Consider the following 20,331-nt stretch of genomic DNA (forward strand, 5'->3'; position numbering starts at 1 on the left):
AAGAAAACTTAGCAAGATAAACTATTGCAAAAAAATTTTCTGATCACACTATCTATATCTGTTATATGATGATTATCTCATAAATAGCTTTCTAACAGAATGCTTTGTCCTTGAGTCATTTTGTTTCGTCATTGTAGAATAGTTTTTTAAATAATATAAAATAAAATATATAAAAAATGAGTTGTCTATTTTAAAAAAATTAGTATTGCGGAAACTTGTTAGAGATCAATTCAAACAAAATTTGAATCTATTCGAGCGTGATAGATCCATTCAAATAGAATTTTTCTAAGAGCAAATTTTATCTAATGTTCAAGATTCATTTGAATGTTAGGTATTATTTTGAATAAGATGTGTCCTATTATTAAAAAAAAAACCTATTTCGTCTCTAAAACTCTTTAAATAAAGAGGGAAAGAGCATCTAAAAGTAATTAATAGTAATCATACCCTTTGATCCTCTTTTCTTCATATAATATCATTGGTTTTAATTTTTCTTCTTGATTTTTGGATTGGTGATTGGTCCCAAGTTTTTTGAAAGTACGGTCGTTCAAAATTTGATAGTGAAAGCATTACATCCTAGAGATAATTTCTAAGAGTACATTTGTACTTTGACAAGGAAATTACTTTTTAAAAGAAGCTACCAACATCTTGCCTTATCAACCCAAATTTCTTTTTAAATTCCACTCTACTTCACAAATACCCCCAATAATTAAGATAATAATTTTCCTCATTATGGAGTCTTCAATGCTCAAGACTACTATACAAGAAGTAGAGGATAAATCACTTTAGAGATCTTCTACCAACTCACCATATTGAAAGTGTTTTATGTAATTATAACTCTTTTTCTATCGGAAGGAGCATTTGAAGGAGAATACAGCTACAAAAAAAAGAAATAAATCGATAACGATTATATTTGCTGCTATACCATTCTCAACTCAACAACAAATCTGTTGTTCGATGAATTTTTCAAGTACACAATAACAACATTCTTATATGGAGCACTTAAATAAAGGTATGTTAGTAAAGATGCCGAATTTCATTTTTTTTCATAAACAAGCATGTTAATTTGTAAGATAGATGATGCTAAACCAGTCCTCGAGCAAGTAAATCAACTTTAAATTCTTGCTCAAGAGATTAGAGAAAGAGGGGAGCTTATTAACCAATACTTCTAAGTTTCAAATATAATTAGTAAACTTCATCCTTCTTGGAAGGATTATCAACATATTTTGAAATATAAGAAGAATGCTCTAATTCTTAATGAGTTGATAATGCACATCCGAATTACAAATGAAGCTAGTTCTACAAATATACTTGAAAGTCAAGAGAGCATTGAGAAGAAAGAGAAAGTTTCACAATATTGAGAATTCGGTATCCAATTAATAAAAAGAAGCATCATAATAAAGGTAAGATTTTTTTAAGTTCAAGAAGAAGGGATTTAAGAAGAAAAAAAATGGAAAAGAATATGAGTTCTTGCTATGTGTGTGGTAAAATTAGGTATTTAGTAAGGTAATGACACTACCGTAAGGGCGAACAATCAAAGAAAACGAGAAGAGGCTAATGTCATGGAGGATGACATGATTGCTATAATCAGTGAACTGATGATGATAGTCAATGGAGATGAAGGTTAGTGGCTTGACTTTGAATAGATTTAGAAAGTCTTATTTATGTTATGAAACTATATAATTATAGCTTCTATATAGCCTTTAATTTTTATAAAATTATTATTAGTAAAAAGGGATCCTTAGGAGTAGGATCTGCAGGAAAATTTATATTTGCTTTCTATGAATAATGAACTTTCTACTTCTTATATAATATATATTTTTGAATGATTATAATATTTGGCACCATAGATTAGGATATGTAGGAAAGAAAATTACGCATAGGATGATGCATCCTGATTTAGTTCTCAAATATAATTCTACTATTTCTTTTTTTAAATGTGATTGCTAAGTGCAAGCCAAATTATAAAAAAAGAAGAAGCTATGGATAATAAATTTGAATATATTCCTTATATCTTTGGAAGAAAGCTATGGATAATAAAATTGAATTTATTCCTTATATCTTTAGAATAAAACGATAAATAATGAAATTGAATCTATTAGGAATAACCAGACTTAGATATTAGTAAGTTTACCTCCTAATACTAAACTTATAGGATCTAAATGGGTATTCATTAAGAAATATAAACCCAATGAAAATATCAAAAAAATATAAGGTTAGATTAGTAGCCCGGGTTATAGCCAAAGAAAATGATTTGATTATTTTACACTTTTTTACCGATAAATAAAGATTATCTTATTAGAGCTATATTTGCTATTGTTTCTTTGTCTAATTTGGAAGTTCATCAAATGAATGTTAAAACATCAATTTCAAATAGTGAATTAAAAGAAAAGATATATATTAAGCAACCGAAAGATTATATGATAACTTTTGCAAATTAAATAAATCTCTATATGTTATAAAGCAAACACATAAAAAATTTAAACAAAAAGCTAAGAAAATACACTACAATCCCCAACTTCCTTTTTAAAATAATAGTAAAATAAAATATTTAGAAAATGAAAATAAATAAAATATTTGAATAATGAACGGTGTATGTGGATAACACTTGAACATATAGTTTGAAAGCAATTCAAATAATATGAATGGATAAGAAGACTAGATTTTGATCTCAAATCATTAAACTTCTAAATCGGGTCCTTGTGGAGATTTGATTTCATTAAATACTAAGTATTAACTTGTATCATTCCAGCGGAGGTACAAGTTACCATTCTAACATCATTAATTGAATCATGCCATGTGGCACAACGATTAATTAATCTTTTATGCACTAAGACTTGATTCGTAAATAAAATATTGCAAAACTATTTTCAACAATTTCCGCGCACGTTTAAATCCAACAAATATGTATTTTATTTCAATTTGAAATAAATACACAAATAGTGATATATTATTCAAACACGATTACCTCCAACTTTATTCAGGGACAAACTAATAGTATCTCACTTATATATTACAATAATTATATAATCAGCTGTGTTTACTCACAGACGGCTCTGAAAACTCTAAGATCTTTGTATTGTTGGCAATAAGGTATGCAATATATGAGAAAATCATCCTTAGATCTGGAACTGTTAAAAAAAAAAAGTTTAATGAGCTTCTTTGCGTCTATATTCATGTGAAAAAAAATAATATTCAAATGTAATTTCAAGTTACCTTTTCAGAGGCTTGAGCAAGATTGACAACACCCCAACGATCTTCCTCATTTTTATAAAAATGATTAATGCAAGGAATGTGTTTAGTTTTAATTTTCCCATCTGCACTTTGGATGTTTCGAATGAATTCTGGGGGCAAATCCAATAGATCAAGCTCCTGGAGAAATACAAGTGAATTCATTCCTTGTGGGACCTCCTTCAATTGTGTCAACCCGATCAATTCTAACTCCTCAAGGCTCTGCACGGACTTCTCGAACGATATAAACTCGAGAGATGGCATATCTACCAAACTAAGTCTTTTCAAATTAGGAAACCACCCTGCCTGAAAGATCAACTCTTTTCCTTCGTATGCCCTTCGAAGAGCAAGATATGTTAGACTGGACATATAAGAGATAGCACCGAGTAGATCTTCCTTGAGCTTACAACACTCTAGACTAAGCCACTTGAGATTAACTCGAAGGGATTGAAACAGAGGAGAAGCCAACATCACTTCTTGTAATCTGCCATGCAAACTTAGCTTTTGAAGATGATGAGGTAGGGAGCTCAATGCTTCTAAATTGATATACTCATTCTCGTCACTTGCTAACACATCTAAGTTAGAGAGGAACTTCATCTTACCGATGGATTTAAATAGCTCATAGCAGTGAATGTTTTTGACATTTGTAATTCGAAGACTTCTCAGTTGAGTCAAGTTTCCTATTTGTCGCACTAAGACCATAGTTGCTTCAATGCTTTGTAAAGTTTGTAGGTCTTTCAAATGCCATAGTCCCTTTGGAGCTTCTACACCACTGAGAACATGGAATTTTCTATAACTTGTATCCAATTTCTTCTCTGCAAACAAGTGTCGCAACTCCTTTAATTCTACTATTGTTCTAGGCAACTTCTTTATTGCTGTTCTGCTTAGGTCTAAAGTTTGGAGTCTACGCAGTTTGCCTATTGAGTTCGGTTGCTGCTTAACATTTGTATACCTCAAGCCCAAGTAGCGTAAGTTGAATAGATTGAAAATATCATCCGGTAGGCATGTGATTGGGGCTTTTGGTATATCTAATACTCTTAAATATCGTACACTCTGTGAAATCCATGATAGAGAGGTTAGTGAAAATTTGGCAGTGTCGAACAAATAAAAAGAGCGAAGAATTGAAATTTTGATACTTGACTGGATATCATCGTTATACTCATCTAATGCCAAACGACGAGCATGATGATTAACCATTCTCATCTGTGACTTGTGATATGCCACGCAAAATTTTTCTTTTGCAGAAATCGATATGGCTAATCCTCGCACAAGGTCATGCATTCGACAAGACTTGACCCTTCCAAAGTCATTCTTTTCCACAACTTGTAGCAAGCATCGATCAATGAGTTCGTTAAGGTACTCCGCTGCAATTTCTTCTAGTGTCTTTGTAGTCTTTGGTGCAACTAAACCTTCTGCAACCCACAACTTAATTAGCCTCTTTCTGTAAATCAAGTAATCCTCTGGAAAGATGCTACAAAACAAGAAACAATTCTTCAAATGACTTGGCAAGTGATTATAGCTTAGATTCAAAACTCTCATTACCGAGCTCAAATTTTGGTTTTCTAAGCTATCATGTAACTCCCAATTAATTTCATTATAGAATCTTTCCCATTCTGCTACCTTCATCTTTCTGAATGACAATAAGTTGCCTGCAACTACAATAGCTAGTGGTAAACCGCAGCACTTGTCTACAATTCTTCTCCCCCACTGTTCAAGATCTTCTAGACATCTTTTATCCTCCATGTTTCTAAAAGCCCATCTACAAAATAGATCCCATGCTTCATACTCATGTAGATTTTTTAACTCAAGATCATAGCTTTCTGTTGCTAATTCTGCTACATCTTTCAATTGTGTTGTTATTATCACTCTGCCTCCAGAGTTGTTCTCACTAAAAACAGTAAATAATTCGATCAAGACATCTCTACTCCACACATTGTCTAAAACAATAAAATACTTTTTGTCTTGCAAATTTCTCCTAAGAAGCTCTTTTAGAGTTGAACTGCTCATGCTCTCAATACTTGTGGAACTTTCCTTGTTAGTGAAGACATTTTTTGCCATCCTTTTTAATATATCTTCAATTTGAAACTTTTGAGAGATAGAAACCCAAATACGATAATCGAAATGTTCCTTTATAATTTTTCCTTCGTAAATATTACGAACAAGAGTAGTTTTCCCCAATCCTCCCATACCCCAAACTGAAATTATGCGAGTTAGCTTTCCTCTGGTTGTTAGATACTTTATTATCTTTTCTCTTTCTTCTTGAATACCGACAAGCTCATTGTAATCCATTGCATAGGAAGAGAGAGTGGAATCATGTAGTCCTTCGGCTGGATAAGAAGTGTCAATTTCTTTTGACAATGTAATATTGTACCTATCTTTCATGCTCGAAAGGGTCTGAAGATGACTATGGATGTTCTTTAGTTTAGTAGCAACATTCTGCCAAGAATTGATATTCTTAGATTTGTGAAAAGTGTTCTTGAGAAATCCTCGAGGTCCACTTTGATAACCACCAACCAGGTAAGTGTATTCATCGATTATGTCCTCAATTTCAAATGCCAACTCATATACTTCTTTCAACCAAGCTTGCCGTGGTTCATCATTGTCTTCCCGTCTTTGTGCTTGACATAAGAATGGATGCATTACATTAAGCTCACTTTCAATCTGTTTTATTTGACCTTCCACTTCTTTCAAAATTGATACCTCTTTTCCTAATTGTGAACTTAATGCTTGCACTGCATTTGTTGCCGCAATAGATCCTAGTTTATAAATAATTTGAAAGACTAGAGCATCTGCCATCTTTTGCTTTACTACTGGATGAAAATTTTCGAGATTGCTACCTGCAAAGAGGTAGTAAAATCTTAAATACAATGTAGCCACCAAGGGAGGGGATTTCTAAACTCTCCATCTCTAGCTAACTAACACTATGTTTTTGGCTATATTAATTCTCAAAATACACACTCTATCACAACAAACAAAATATAGGATATTCTACCTGAATGAAACTTAATTTTTATCAGTGAAATTGATAACTTATTAACTACTTTAAAAATTTATCCTTACAGAGATGTGTGGTTTTTATATTTTATACTCTAAATGCACGCCACGCCCTCACTTCTAGGCTATTTTATACCCTAAAATTGTCCTTTTCATCTATATCTCTGTTCTCTCTGTTTTTCCTGATGCAACTCCAATTTTAACCAAGACTGCTTCTAGTTTAATTTCTTTTCCCTTTTTATATTGAAATAGAACTTGTTGAACAATCTTCAGGTTCATGATATGAGAAATTTTTCTGCTAGTTATCTGAACAAGAACAAAACTCTCCATGCCAAGGTAGCCAGTAATATATTATGTGCTAGTGTACAATAACTTGTTGAAGAAAATATCAGTGGGCCTAAAAATAATAGAGTTGAAGAGGGTCTATGGGAAAGAAGGGAAATGAGGATTTAACTCATTAGACTCATTAAATAGATCTGATCATTCCAAACGCAGCTATATATAGTATCTACAAAAAGATTTGAAGGTTTTAAATAGTAATCAATCCATCTGCTTCAGCTTGCAACAAGAAAAGAGAATTACTCTTATAGGGAGCACGACAAGAAGAAGAAAAGAAACACACACATGGCCGTCAAATATATCAAGAGGGGAACGAAGAAGATTGTGAGAAAAGAAAATATTCTATCAGGTTCAGACAGTTAGTAGTGTAGTTATACTTCCTTTAGGAATTAACCTTTGCTACTTGATGTTTGAGAGAAAAGCTAAGACAATACCAAAGTAAAGCATACATGCAAAAGGAACAGGAAAAAGATTAATTATTTCATAGAGAAAAGATCATAAGCAATGTTTTCAGAATACTTTCTAATTGGTAAAAGACTATATCACACTTATGATACATAAAATTAATTTCCTCGTATTATCTATCATTCGATCTGCTCATATTTGCATGCATAAATGATGGAAGAGATGAGGGGTACCTCTTGGCCAACGGAATCACTTACCTAGTCTCTCCTTCTGTTTCTTATATATATGAGGGCTTAGAAGAACGAGCGCAAGGAGCTTGTGAGTGAGTGATGTATTTATAAAGGAAGTTGCTGGCAGAATTATATTAGTGCTAATCTTATTGTTGTGTTGTATATTGCACATGCTATCGTACAGGCTTGCATCCGATTCCCAATTAACAATGAAATCCATTGGCATGTTGGCATCCAATTCTTTTCTTTTTTTTCATTGTTTTGGTAAGAGAGAACTGATTCTCTCTTGAAAGATAAGGTCCACCATTAAGGTTGGAACCCACTAACTAATTTACCTCTTGGGGTCTACCATAGTAATTTATATGTTGATGTGAGCGTTTTCCCAGATAAACCCAAAATATATTTGATATAGTAGTTTTTTCTCATTTTATATTTTCATAATAAAATTATCTAATTTCACTATTTTATGAATTGTTAGTAATTTGATTAGTGGGCTCATATGTTTAATAAAATTGTTAGTTATTCGATTAGTGAGCATGCTATTTATGTTAAGCACACTTAAGTGATCTATAAGTTTAATTTATTTTGAGCTTTAGAAATATAATTAAGTTGATATGGTTCCAAATATGTAAAAGTCCATGTAATAATAATGGGCTTGTGGCCATAAAGCTTATTGAGTTATGATCCCTAAAGATGATTTTAATAAATATCGATTAATTCCTATTCCCATTACGTGTGAAACTCGTTTCTTAGAAGTTTCCAACCATCTCCTTCATTTTCCTTTCGGCTTCAATGACAATGACTATCGATTCAAATTAATTTTTTATATTATTTTAATATCTCTAAGATTATATCTATATAATTCAACTGGTCCTGTTTTGGATTTGAGAATTTCTTTCAATTGGTATTAGAGAGGTGTTGGAATTATTTGATATAGTTTTTGAGAATTAAGGTTGCCATCGTTTTCTTCTTATGAAATTTTCTTTTAATTTCGGAAGACTCAAGCAATTTATTGGATCAATTCCTTTGTTCATTGAAAGGAGATGTTTTTTGTTTTATATGGATGCATCCAGTTGGTAAAAGATTATACAAATCTTTCCGTATTTCAAAGAAATGCTTTATTGAATTTTGGTATTGTCATCTGAATCCATGTTTTATTTAGCGACACTCACGTGATCTCTACGCGAGGAAAGTCGCTCGGCTGTCACGTTCTTTAGGATCTCTGCGATCGTCTCTCTCTTGGACTCATGCTGTAGCGGCGACTACAATTTTAGTTTCTAGTGGTTACGGTTTTTTTATTTTAAAATCTTAACTGTCATTTTCTCCGGGGTTTAGTTATAATTATTGAAATTGCAGCTTAAGTTTTTATAGATTATTTAAGTTAATCCTTTGACTATGAAATTTAAGATTTTGTCCATAATCCTGTTGGATTTTAAGGATTAACTCATAATCATTCAAGAAATATAATTCAAAATGGATTAGTTGAAACAATATGTTACCAAAGTGATCGCTATTGTGTAAATTAGGGGTACAGGAGACCCACACAAAGATTGAGGATATAAAGTTTGAGAGCGAACGAATGTTTTAAAACCACCATGGACACCTTGAGGACAAGGTGGTTGGAAGCATGGTATATTATTACGATCAGACCACGTGGGTTAAGTCGAGTCAAGTCGAGTCGAGTCGAGTCTATTTATCTTTTAATTATTTCTTATTGTAAGCCTTTTAGGTAAGTCTAGTAACGTGAGCCATTAAGGCAGATCGAAATATGTCATGACAGCCCTTAAGGCAAGTCTAATTAACACAAGTCTAAATAAGTCACGACAGCTCTTAAGGCAAGTCTAGTTAAGTCAAGTAAGCTTGTAAAGCAAGTCCAATTAAGTTATGTAAGCCTTTAAGGCAAGTCCTAATTTGAGTCGTGTCAACCTTTAGGGCTAGTCCTCGTGGGACTCGTTGTAACCGACCTCTATATATAGAGGGGTTGGATTCCTTTTTTAAGCATTGAAGAATCGAAGAATCCAAGTATCCAAGCATTGAGAATTAATTGAGTTTTGTTATTTTTTATTACTGTATTTACGATTTTATCGTAGCCATTGGATCGTCTTTACCTTTCTAACGGTAGATCCTAGCCGTAGATCCTCCAAAGCTTCCAAACCCTAGCCACCTCCTACCTACAGCAGCCACCCTACAATACAGCCATCCACCACCACCCTTGGCTGTCCATCACCCTTCGACAACTGCTACAACGTCGGATATTTAATGTTTAGCACTGTTTGACCTATCTCCACTATTTTATTTTAACTTTTCATCCTGACCCCATTGACAGCACGAAACAATATGCAATCGAACTAATACGTTCTAACACCCGAAACAGACCGAAGTAGTGATGTGCTAACTTTTGGTTTTACATCGAACGCAAGGTCACTTAAGGATACAGTTGAACTCTCACGAACACCCAACTGTCGATGTCGAACTGATGCTCCCTATGGCTGCGATCATAAACTTGCTTTATGCGGTTTTGAGCAAGTTTAAGATGGGCACGCAACCTCCTCAATGTGGCGTCTCTATCCATCAGTGCTAAGTCTACCTCCGTCCTATCTATAGATGCCACTAGATCATAAGCACGTAATGTCAGTGTCATGCGCCTATACACACCTCGAATGGAGTCATGACAATGCTGCTATGATAGGCAGTATTGTAAGACCATTCTGCCCGCGATAAGAACTCCAATCATCGTCTCGACATCTCTCTAACAAAGCACTTCAAGTACTGCTCAATGCCTCGATTGACCACCTCGGTTTGACCGTCCGTCTATGGATGGTAGGCCAAACTAAAGTTTAATCGAGTCCCATGTAAAATGCTCCAAGATATCAGTCTCCAACTGCCATATCGCCTCATCGAATGGCTTACTAAGCCACTCGACTAGAATCTCCATCTCTAATCTGGTACCATGTCGTTATCGATGCCTAGCAAGTACACGAATTTGCTCTACAATCTCTATCTCCTCCAATGGCTCCAGTCTAACGACCTCATGATCTCCAATCCGCTCCCTCAGCAATGAAACATAAAAAATAGGATGCACTCTCCACCCCTCCGGTAGCTCCAAACGATATGCAACTGGACCAATATGCTTTAACACCTAAAATGGATCGAAGTAGAGATGAGTAAACTTCTAGTTTCGCATCGGACGCAAGGTCAGCTGTCGATATGGTTGCACCCTCACAAACACCCAACTACTGATGTCAAACTCCTACGCCTATGGACTGCGATCATAAACTTGCTTCGTGTGATCTTGAGCAAGTTTAAGATATGCACGCAACCTCCTCAATGTGGTGTCTCTATCCATCAAAGCTAAGTCCACCTCCGTCCGATCTGTAGATGCCACTGGATCATAAGCGCATAATGTCGAAGCCGTGCATCCATACACCACCTCAAATGGAGTCATGTTAATGCTACTATAGTAGGCGGTGTTGTAAGACCACTCCTCCCACGGTAAGAACTCCAACCATCGTCTCGGCATTTCTCTAACAAAGCACATCAAGTACTACTCAATGCCTCGATTTAGTGTAACACAATGTAGCGCGCTGATTTGTGCTCGACCAATTAGTCCATGGCTAAGATTTAACTCACCCACAATCCAACATACGCTCGAATCTAATCTAGGCCTCACACAAGGGCTAATCTATTTAGACTTTGGCACATTGTTTATGAGCTGAGGAGGTTGTCCTTTAGATTGGTAAGAAACTTGATGGGTAGCCATGACCATAGGATCGGGCTGTCGAGGTATTGGATCCTCAATATTTTTCAAAGCTTCTATTCCCTTAATTAATGGCTCGGGTGGCGATTGGTGATGGCTGACGATCACTTTTGAATTCCTAGCTGTCGATGTGGGTAGTAAGGTCTCCTTTGATGGTGATGTATACCTCAGTGGTCCTTGGTCAGGCACCGATCGTCGTTGAGGAGATGACGGAGCCGATCAGTTCATGACATATTTCTTTAAATCATTGTGATCCTTTTGCATTGCGTCAACTTTATGCAGTAATGTTTGAAACATGCCCCTAAGTTCATCCTCCAAGCCCATATTTACACCCATGGACATTGGTTGACTCAGTCCTGCTGTGGTCGCTCTAAAAGAATCGGCTTCACGGTTAGGGTTACGTGGATTGTGTCTTCCCTTGTCGGTGTGCTCTCTATTGGTCACCTTGTTGATGTCATCTTCCTTGTTTCCACCATTACTAGAGGTCTGAGGTTAACCTAGCTCTGATACCACGATGATCAGGGTGAAACGTTCATCGCATCGAAAGCAAAGGCCCTTCGCTCTTCGTTCCTCTACCTAGGCAGGTGTGAGAGTTCAAATGGGGGATCTTGTGCCTCCTCTAATATTGGAAGAGGGTCTCAAGGGTGGTCGTGCTCCAGTACTAGCAACCGCTGTCTTTGCACTTGCAGAATTTTCAATCGACGTTCTAGGCATGAACCACCCATCTCAGTTGCCCCAACTTGCTTTTGCTAACATCTTGAGAGCCTTGTGCTTTTACTCCATCCTCACGGCCTTCTCAAAGGCCTCCACAAGAGTGGTAGGGTAGAGAGCATGAACATCCGCCTAGATCTCCTCCCGTAGCCCTGAGATAAATGTGCTTATCAATGTCGGTTCAGGCTAAGGTGGCTCGCAACGACTACTAAGTCTTTCAAATTCTGCTTGGTACTCCAATACAGTTGTCATCTGAACCGTCTTGCTTAATGTGGCAGCAAAATCTTCATATGCCGCTATCCCAAATCTGCGTGTAATCCTCCTACAAAAGTCAGCCCAACCGATAAATCCTCCACCATGAATAGCCGATCGATACCAATGCAATGCCATTCTTGGGAGGTAAAAGCTTGCCATTTGTACCTTTGCGTCCTCTGCTGTCCCATGAAAATAAAAGAATTGTTCCACTTGAAACACCCAATCCATTGGATTACCGCCTTAGAATTTTGGAAAGTCTAAATGTGTGGCTCTTCCCCGAATAGCATTATTGGGCTCGCGAAATATCCTTGGTTCAGGTCTGAACGTTTATGCTTGTTGATCTCCTTCTTTGAATCCTCGAGCATGCCCATCACCATCTCCGAAGGGACCAACTTCATCCTCTATGCCAATCCTCTTCATCAGCGAAGCGCACCGGTGCCGCACGCCTCTCGGGTTTCACCACCGCTGGCCTTGAGTTGTGTATTGGAGGTGGGGGATGATGTGTAGGAATAGGTAAAAGAGGATCATTGACATTAACCTGTCGTACCTTGACTTATGGGGTATTCGATCGGTGTGGTCCCTCCGAGGGTAAATATTCATCAAATATTCTCTTGTAGTGAGAAAATTATGAAACCAAGTTGGATCTATCCATAACTTCCTGATCTACGTTTTTTATAGTTATGCCCTTCATAGATTTGAAATTCAATCGGAAAGAAAATACGATAGAGTGGGGATGAAGGTGGTGGTGATGAGTGGAGTGGTTGTTAGGGTTATGGATGATAATGGAGATGAGGGTGGATGGTTGATATAGTTTAGGGGATAAGGAAGAATGGGAAGAAGTGGTCTAGATCCCAAGAAAAAGGGAGGATTCGACAGATGAGGGAGATTAGAAGTTAGAAGAGACTTTGCCAACGGTAGAGGTAGCTAGTTGGTGAAGAGGAAGAAAGATTAGGGTAGAGAGACTAGAGAGAGGATAGAGGAGGATAGAAACCAATATTTTTTAAGCATATTGATTTTGTGATAAGCTCTAATACCAATTGATAAGATCTGGAACCAAAGATAAGCTATGCAACTATTTCTTCAAGATCTGAATGTATTATAGGAACTAGTCCGCGCAATCGTGGAAAAATATTTGTCAGATATTCTCTATATTCAAAAAACTATGAAATCAATTGGGTTAGATCCGTAACTTCCTGATCTATAACTTTTATATTTACGCCCTTTGTAGATTCTAACTGTAGTAGGGACGAAAACACGGAATAACATGGGTGATGGTGGTGGTGACGAGTGGAGTGGATGTTAGAGTTATGGATGGGTATGGAGATGAAGGTGGATTGTGAATGTAATTTAATGATATAGATGAAGGGAACAAAGTGTTCGAGATCCCAAAGAAGAGGGGTGGCTTGGTAGTCGAGGGAGATTAGAAGTTAGGAAAAACCTTGCCAACGGTAGAGGTGGAAAGATGGTGAATAGGGAGGAGGGAGATTAGGGTAGACAGATGATATAGAGGTAAAAAATTAATATTTCAATAGTATAATGAATTTGGCTGTCATCCGCATATTTATAGAAGCTAGCCAATAAGTCCTAAAACAATATGAAACCCTAATTCTAGAGGATTCCCGTCGATCGCGTTCGAACGTGCTCGATCGTGTTCGAACGCACCAGAAGACGTTTTCTATATGTGCGAATGCAATGTAGGAACTCGTCCGACCGCGTTCGAACGCATAATATGTGTTTTTTATATTTGCGAACCTGAGGCAAGCGTTCACAAGAGCATTTGAACGCGACCTATAGGAATTTTATTTTAATAAAAATAAACACCTAATGCAATAAGAAAAGATACTAAGTGTATCATTTTGACTGTCATCTACACCTTTGTAAAGGCTAGCCAATAAGCCAAAATAATAATTATTAACCCTAATTATAATGAATTCCCATCAATCACATTCAAATGCGTTCTCTATTTTGCGAACTGATGCAAGCATTCACAAAGTCGTTCGAACGTGACTCCTTCCACGTATGAATGCGACATTCAGAAAATTTATTTTTATAAAAATAAATAACTAATGCAATAAGAAAAAACTCTAGCAAAGTGTATTAGTATTTAGTAAGATAATGCCACTATTGCAAGGGCGAACAACCAAAAGAAAAGGAGGAGGCTAATGTCATCGAGGATGATATGGTTGTTAGGATCACCAAACTCATGATGGTTGAAGAAACCCTTAGACACACGTATGTATCTAACCTTTAAGCAATAATATTGTTCGTTCATTTAAGTAAAAGTCGTAAGAAATATTAAAAACGAAAGTAGAGATGAACACCAAGATTTTAACGTGAAAAAACCCAAAACGGAAAAAAACCACGGATCCAAACTCGGATCAAAACCAATCACTATGATAGTAGCAGTTACAAGACTGACTCACAAAATAGCCCGTCGATCCAAACGAATTTGTTCCTCTCAGTCTTGATCGCTAGAACCCACGATTCACTGCTTCTTGTGATTGAAGTCCAATCTCAGTAGCCCTCGAGATTGATCTTTCGTCTAGATAGCCCTTAAGACGAAAGATTAAATTCTTGTAGATGAGTAGAACCTTGTTCGTTGAAGAACCGATGTAGCCTCAAGAAATCTCCTTCAATAATCTTCTTCAACTGCTCTAGAGATAGGGCATCACAATCCTTATATATGATCTCCAAGATAAAGCCAAATCCAAGTCTTATCCGTACTCACAAAAATCCAATAAATTGCAAACTTCATAGGTGCGTTCGAACGCGGCCCGGTGCGTTCGAACGGCCTGACTTAATCTTAGGTGCGTTCGAACGGGCCCAAGTGCGTTCGAACGCAACAGCTTGAATTCTTCAGATTGCGTTTGAACGCGTTTGTGAACGCTGCTCTCGGTCTGTGTGAACGCAGTACCCGCGTTCGAACACGTTTGTGAACGCAGCTCTCTGTCTGTGTGAACGCAGTACTTGCGTTCGAACGCGTTTGTGAACGCGGTGTGAACTCAACAGCTTTTCTCCACTAATCTTGCAATTCTTCAAACCAGAGATATTCTAGACTTATGCAAAGCTGATATATATGAAAAAATACACTTAGAATATTTTGTACACAATTGCCAACAAATAAAAACCTAACAATGGTCAATGTAGATGAAGGTCGATGGCTTGACTATGGATGGACTTAAGAAGTCTTATTTATGTTATAAAACTATATAATCATAGCGTCTATGTAGTCTTTGATTTTTATAAAGTTATAATTAGTAAAAAAGAATCTTTCGCTCGAAAAGGCTATGCAAGAAAATTTGTATTTACTTTCTACGAATAGTGAAGTTTTTACTTCTTATATATTTTTCTTTGAATGATTATAATGTTTGGCATTTTAGATTAGGACATGCGGGAAGAAAATTATGCATAGGATAATGCATCATGACTTAGTTATTAAATATAATTCTTCTATTTCTTTTTAAAAGTGAAGATTGTTTGGAAGCCAAATTATGCAATAAACCTATTATGTATGTAGTTAGATCTACTACGTTGCTAGAATTGATTCATACTAATATTTGTGACAATAAGGTTCATCTAGCTAGAGATGGAAGCATTATTTTATAATGTTTAGAGATGATTTTTTAAAAATTTTCACATGTATATTTGCTTAGAACTAAAGACAAGGCATTTGAAGAAAATAAAAATTGTAAGCTTGAAGTTAAATCAACTTGAAATTAAAAGGATAAGATCTAGTAAAGGTAGTGAATATTTATCAAATAAATTTATATCTTTTTGTGAATCTCATGGTATTGTTAGAAAATTACCCCGCGTAATAGGGTTGCAGAAAGGAAAAATAGAACATTATTAGAAATAGTTAGTGTTATGTTATTACATTCTCATTAACCTAAAAGTTTTTGGGGGTATTGAAGCATTGGTTTTTAAATGTTACACAAGAATTATAATAAGACAGCTTTTGAGTTATGGTTTAATAAAAAACCAAGTCTAAATTATTTTAAGGATTGTGATTGTATAGCTTATATCTTAGATCTTTCACAAAAGAGACCTAAGTTAAGAAGTAAAGCTATAAAATTTATATTCTTAGGGTATATATGCTAGGAATAGTAGAGCTTGTAGATTTCTTAATCTTAATTCCAATAGTATTTTTAAAACTATTTATGCAGAATTTTTTTAGCATTTGACTATTAAAGATACAAGTTTTTTGGAATTAGAGAAGAATTAAATGCTATGTGGGACAACAATTAATTAATCATTTATGCATAATAAATCAATAACACTTGATTTATAATAAAATATTGTAAATAAATTCATAATTAAATATGTGGAGCCAAATTTTAATCTGACGTTTAAAACCAACAATATGTATTTTATTTAAATTTGAAGCAAATACACAAATAGTGATATATTATTCAAACATGATTACCTCCAAAGGTATACAGAAAAGCTTAATCTTTTCTAAAGACAAACTAATAGTATCTCACTTATATATTACAACAATAAGAGAATCAGCTCATGCTCTGATTGATACTGTGTTAACTCATCAGCTGCTCCTAAAACTCCAGGATTTGTGAATTATTAGTGATAAGGTATGCAATATCTGAGAAAATTATCTTAGATCTGGAACCAAAAATTTAAAGAAGTTATAGTAAATATTCATGTGAAAAAAAAGAAGATTCAAATGTAATTTCTAAATTACCTTTTCAGTGGCTTGGGCAAGATTAACACTCCAACGACCTTCTTCATTTTCATAAAAATAATTAATGGCAGGAAAGTGTTTAGTTTTATTTTTTCCATCTGCAACTTGGATGTTCCGAATGAATTCTTGGTGCATATCCCGTAGATTAAGTTGCTGGAGAAATACAAGTGAATTCATTCCTTGTGGGATCTCCTTCAACTGTGTCAGGCCCAGCAATCCTAAGTCCTCAAGGCTCTGCACGGATTCCTCAAACGATATGAACTCGAGGCACGGCATATCTATTAAAATAAGTATTTTCAGATTAGGAAACCACCCTGGCTGAAAGATCAACTCTTTTCCTTCATATGCCCTTTGAAGAAAAAGAGATGTTAGGCTAGACATACAAGAGATATCTCCAAGTGGATCTTTCTCGAGCTTGCACCACAGTAGGTCTAGCCACTTAAGGTTGACTCGAAGGGATTGAAATACAGGGGAAGCCAACACCCCTTCTTGCAATCTGCCTTTCAAATATAGCTTTTGAAGATGATGAGGTAGGGAGCTCAATGCTTCTAAATTGATATACTCATTCTCGTCACTTGCCAACACATATAAGTTAGAGAGGAACTGCATCTTACTGATGGATTTAAATAGCTCGTAGCAGTGAATCTTTTTGACACTTCTAATTCGAAAACTTCTCAATTGAGTCAAGTTTCCTACTTTTCGCACAAAGTCCATGGTTGCCTCAATGCTTTGTAGAGTTTGCAAGTCTGTCAAATGCCATAGTCCCTTTGGAGCTTCTACACCACTGGGAGAATGAAAATTTCTAAAATCTCCATCCGGTTGCTTCTCTGCAAACAAGTGCCGCAACTCCTTTAATTCTACTATCGTACTAGGCAACTTCTTTATTGCAGTATAGCATAGGTCGAGAGTTTGGAGTTTATGCAATTTGCCCAAAGAGTTGGATAACTGCTTAACATTTGTATTCCTCAAACCCAAGTAGCATAAGTTGAATAGATTGAAAATATCATCCGGTAGGCTTGTGATTGGGGCATTCTGTATATCTAATACTCTGAGATATCTTACACTCTGTGAAACCCATGATAGAGAGGTTGGTAAGAAATTGGCAGTATCGAACAAATAAAAAGAGCGAAGGTGTGAAAATTTGATACTCGACTGAATACTGTCGTTATACTCATCTGATGCCACACGACGAGCATTATTGTTTACCATTCTCATCTGTGATTTGTCATATGCTGTGCAAAAATTTTCTTTTACAGAAATCGATATGGCTAATTCTCGCACAAGGTCGTGCATTTGACAAGACTTGACCCTTCCAAAGTTGTTTCTTTCCACAACTTGTAACAAGCATCGATCAATGAGTTCACTAAGATACCCCTCTGCAATTTCTTCTACTGTTTTGGTACTACTACTCTTTGATGCAACCAAACCTTCTGCAACCCACAGCTTAATTAGCCTCTTTCTACGAATTAAATAATCCTCTGGAAAGATGCTACAAAATAAGAAACAATTCTTCAAATGACTTGGCAAGTGATTATAGCTTAGATTCAAAACTCTCATTACCGAGCTCAAATGTTGGTTGTCTAAGCTATCATGTAACTCCCAATTAATTTCATTATAGAATCTTTCCCATTCTGCTACCTTCATCATCCTTCTGAATGACAACAAATTGCCTACACCCACAATTGCTAGTGGCAAACCATGACACTTGTCTACAATCTTTCTTCCCCATTGTTCAAGATCCTCTGGACATTTTTTATCCTCCATGTTTCTAAAAGCCCATCTACAAAATAGATCCCATGCTTCTGACTCATGTAGGTTTTTTAACTCAAGATCATAGTTTTCTGTTGCTAATTCGGCTACATCTTTCAATCGTGTTGTTATTACTACTTTGCCTTTGTAGCTGTTCTCTCCTAAAACAGTAGATAATTTGATCCAGACATCTCTACTCCACACATCGTCTAAAACAATCAAGTACTTTTTCTCTTTCAAATTTCTCTGAAGTAGCTCTTTTAGATCTGTATAGCTCATGCTTTGAATGCTTACGGGGTTTTCATTACTAGTGAAGACATTTTTAACCATCCCTCTTAATATATCCTCAAGTTGGTACTTTTGAGAGATAGAAACCCAGAAACGATGATCAAAATGTTCCTTTATAATTTTGCTTTCATAAATATTACGAACAAGAGTAGTTTTTCCCGATCCTCCCATACCCCACACTGAAATTATGGAAGTTAGCTTTTCTTCGGTTGTTAAGTACTGCATTATCTTTTCTCTTTCTTCTTGAATACCTACAAGCTCATTGTAATCCATTGGATAGGAGGAGAAAGTGGAATCATGTAGTCCTTCAGCTAAATAAGAAGTGTCAATTTCTTTTGTCAATGTAATGCTATACCTTTCTTTCATCCTTGAAAGGTTATGAAGACGATTTTGAATTTCCTTTAACTCAGTAGCAACTTTATGCCAAGAATTGATATTCTTAGATTTGTGAAAAGTGTTCTTGAGAAATCCTTGAAATCCACTTTGATAACTACTAATTAGGTAAGTATACTCATCGATTATATCCTCGATTTCAAAGGCCAAGTTTTGTACTTGCTGCAACCAGGCTTGTAGTGTTGCATCATACCCTCCATATCTTTGTGCTTGATATAAGAATGGATGCATTACATTAAGCTCACTTTCAATCTGTTTTATTTGACTTTCCACTTGGATCAAATTTGCTACCTCTTTCCCTAACTGTGAACTTAATGCTTTCACTGCATCGTTTGCCACAATAGATCCTAGTTTATAAAGAATTTGAAAGACGAGAGCTTCTGCCATCTTTTGCGTTACTACTGGTTGAAAATTTTTGAGATTGCTACCTGCAAAGATGTAGTAAAATCTTGAATACAAATTGTTGAAGGAAATTTATAGAGATGTGTGGTTTTTATATTTTTTTTACTCTAAATGCACTCCCTCACTTCTAGGCTATTTTATACACTAAAATTGTCCTTTTCATCTAATCTCTCTTTTCTCTCTGTTTTTCCTGCTGCACCTTCAATTTTAAGCAAAACTGCTTCTAGTTTAACTACTTTTGGGGAAATTAAACTACCTTTTTTATATTAAAATATTTTGAACAATCTTCAGGTTCATGATATGAGAAATTTTTCTGCTAGTTATCTGAACAAGAACAAAACTCTGTATTTCAAAATAGTCAGTGATATATTATGTGCTAGAGTACTATAACTTGTTGAAGGAAACATCAGTGGGCCTAAAAATAATAGATTTAAAGAGGGTCTATGCATGGGAAAGAAGGGAAATGAGGATTTAACTTATTAGACTCCATCTGCTCATTCCAAACGTAGCTGTATATAGTATCTACAAAAAGATTTAAAGGTTTTACATAGTAACCAATCCATCTGCTTCAGCTTTCAATAAGAAAAGAGAATTACTCTTAATAGTGAGCACGACAAGAAGAAGAAAAAGAAACACACACATACATGTCCGCCAAATATATCAAGAGGGGAACGAAGAAGATTGTGACAGAAAAACAAAATATTCTATAAGGTTCAGACAGTTAGTAGTGTAGTTATACTTCCTTTAGGAATTAATCTTTGCTACTTGATGGTGAGAGAAAAACTAACACAATATCCAAGTAAAGCAAACATGCAAAAGGAACAGGAAAAAGATCAATTATTTCATAGAGAAGAAGATCATAAGCAATGTTTTCAGAATACTTG

The 20,331-nt window shown here is 35.5% G+C and overlaps 2 protein-coding genes across 3 annotated transcripts; both read right to left on the reverse strand.

The window, feature by feature from the left end:
* Positions 1-2,886: 2,886 nt before the first annotated feature.
* Positions 2,887-7,275, reverse strand: LOC140801335 (disease resistance protein RPM1-like). Of its 2 annotated transcripts, none has more exons than XM_073156390.1 (3): positions 7,200-7,275; positions 3,214-6,065; positions 2,887-3,128 (listed from the first exon to the last, which is right to left on the reverse strand). In XM_073156390.1, exons 2-3 carry the CDS (start codon positions 6,022-6,024, stop codon positions 3,117-3,119), a joined length of 2,823 nt encoding a protein of 940 aa, XP_073012491.1. In that variant the 5' UTR covers positions 6,025-6,065; positions 7,200-7,275; the 3' UTR covers positions 2,887-3,116. The 2 variants fall into 2 exon arrangements, with proteins under 2 accessions (XP_073012491.1, XP_073012490.1); XM_073156389.1 differs by having other exon boundaries at positions 7,224-7,269.
* Positions 7,276-16,606: 9,331 nt separating this feature from the next.
* LOC140801167 (disease resistance protein RPM1-like) lies at positions 16,607-19,432 on the reverse strand. Its single transcript, XM_073156170.1, has one exon. It carries the CDS (start codon positions 19,430-19,432, stop codon positions 16,607-16,609), a length of 2,826 nt encoding a protein of 941 aa, XP_073012271.1.
* Between the last annotated feature and the right edge of the window lie 899 nt (positions 19,433-20,331).

This window comes from Typha latifolia, chromosome 14 (genome assembly GCF_019914945.1).
Source record: "Typha latifolia isolate L0001 chromosome 14, TyphaL0001v2, whole genome shotgun sequence".
Classification (NCBI taxonomy): Eukaryota; Viridiplantae; Streptophyta; class Magnoliopsida; order Poales; family Typhaceae; genus Typha; species Typha latifolia.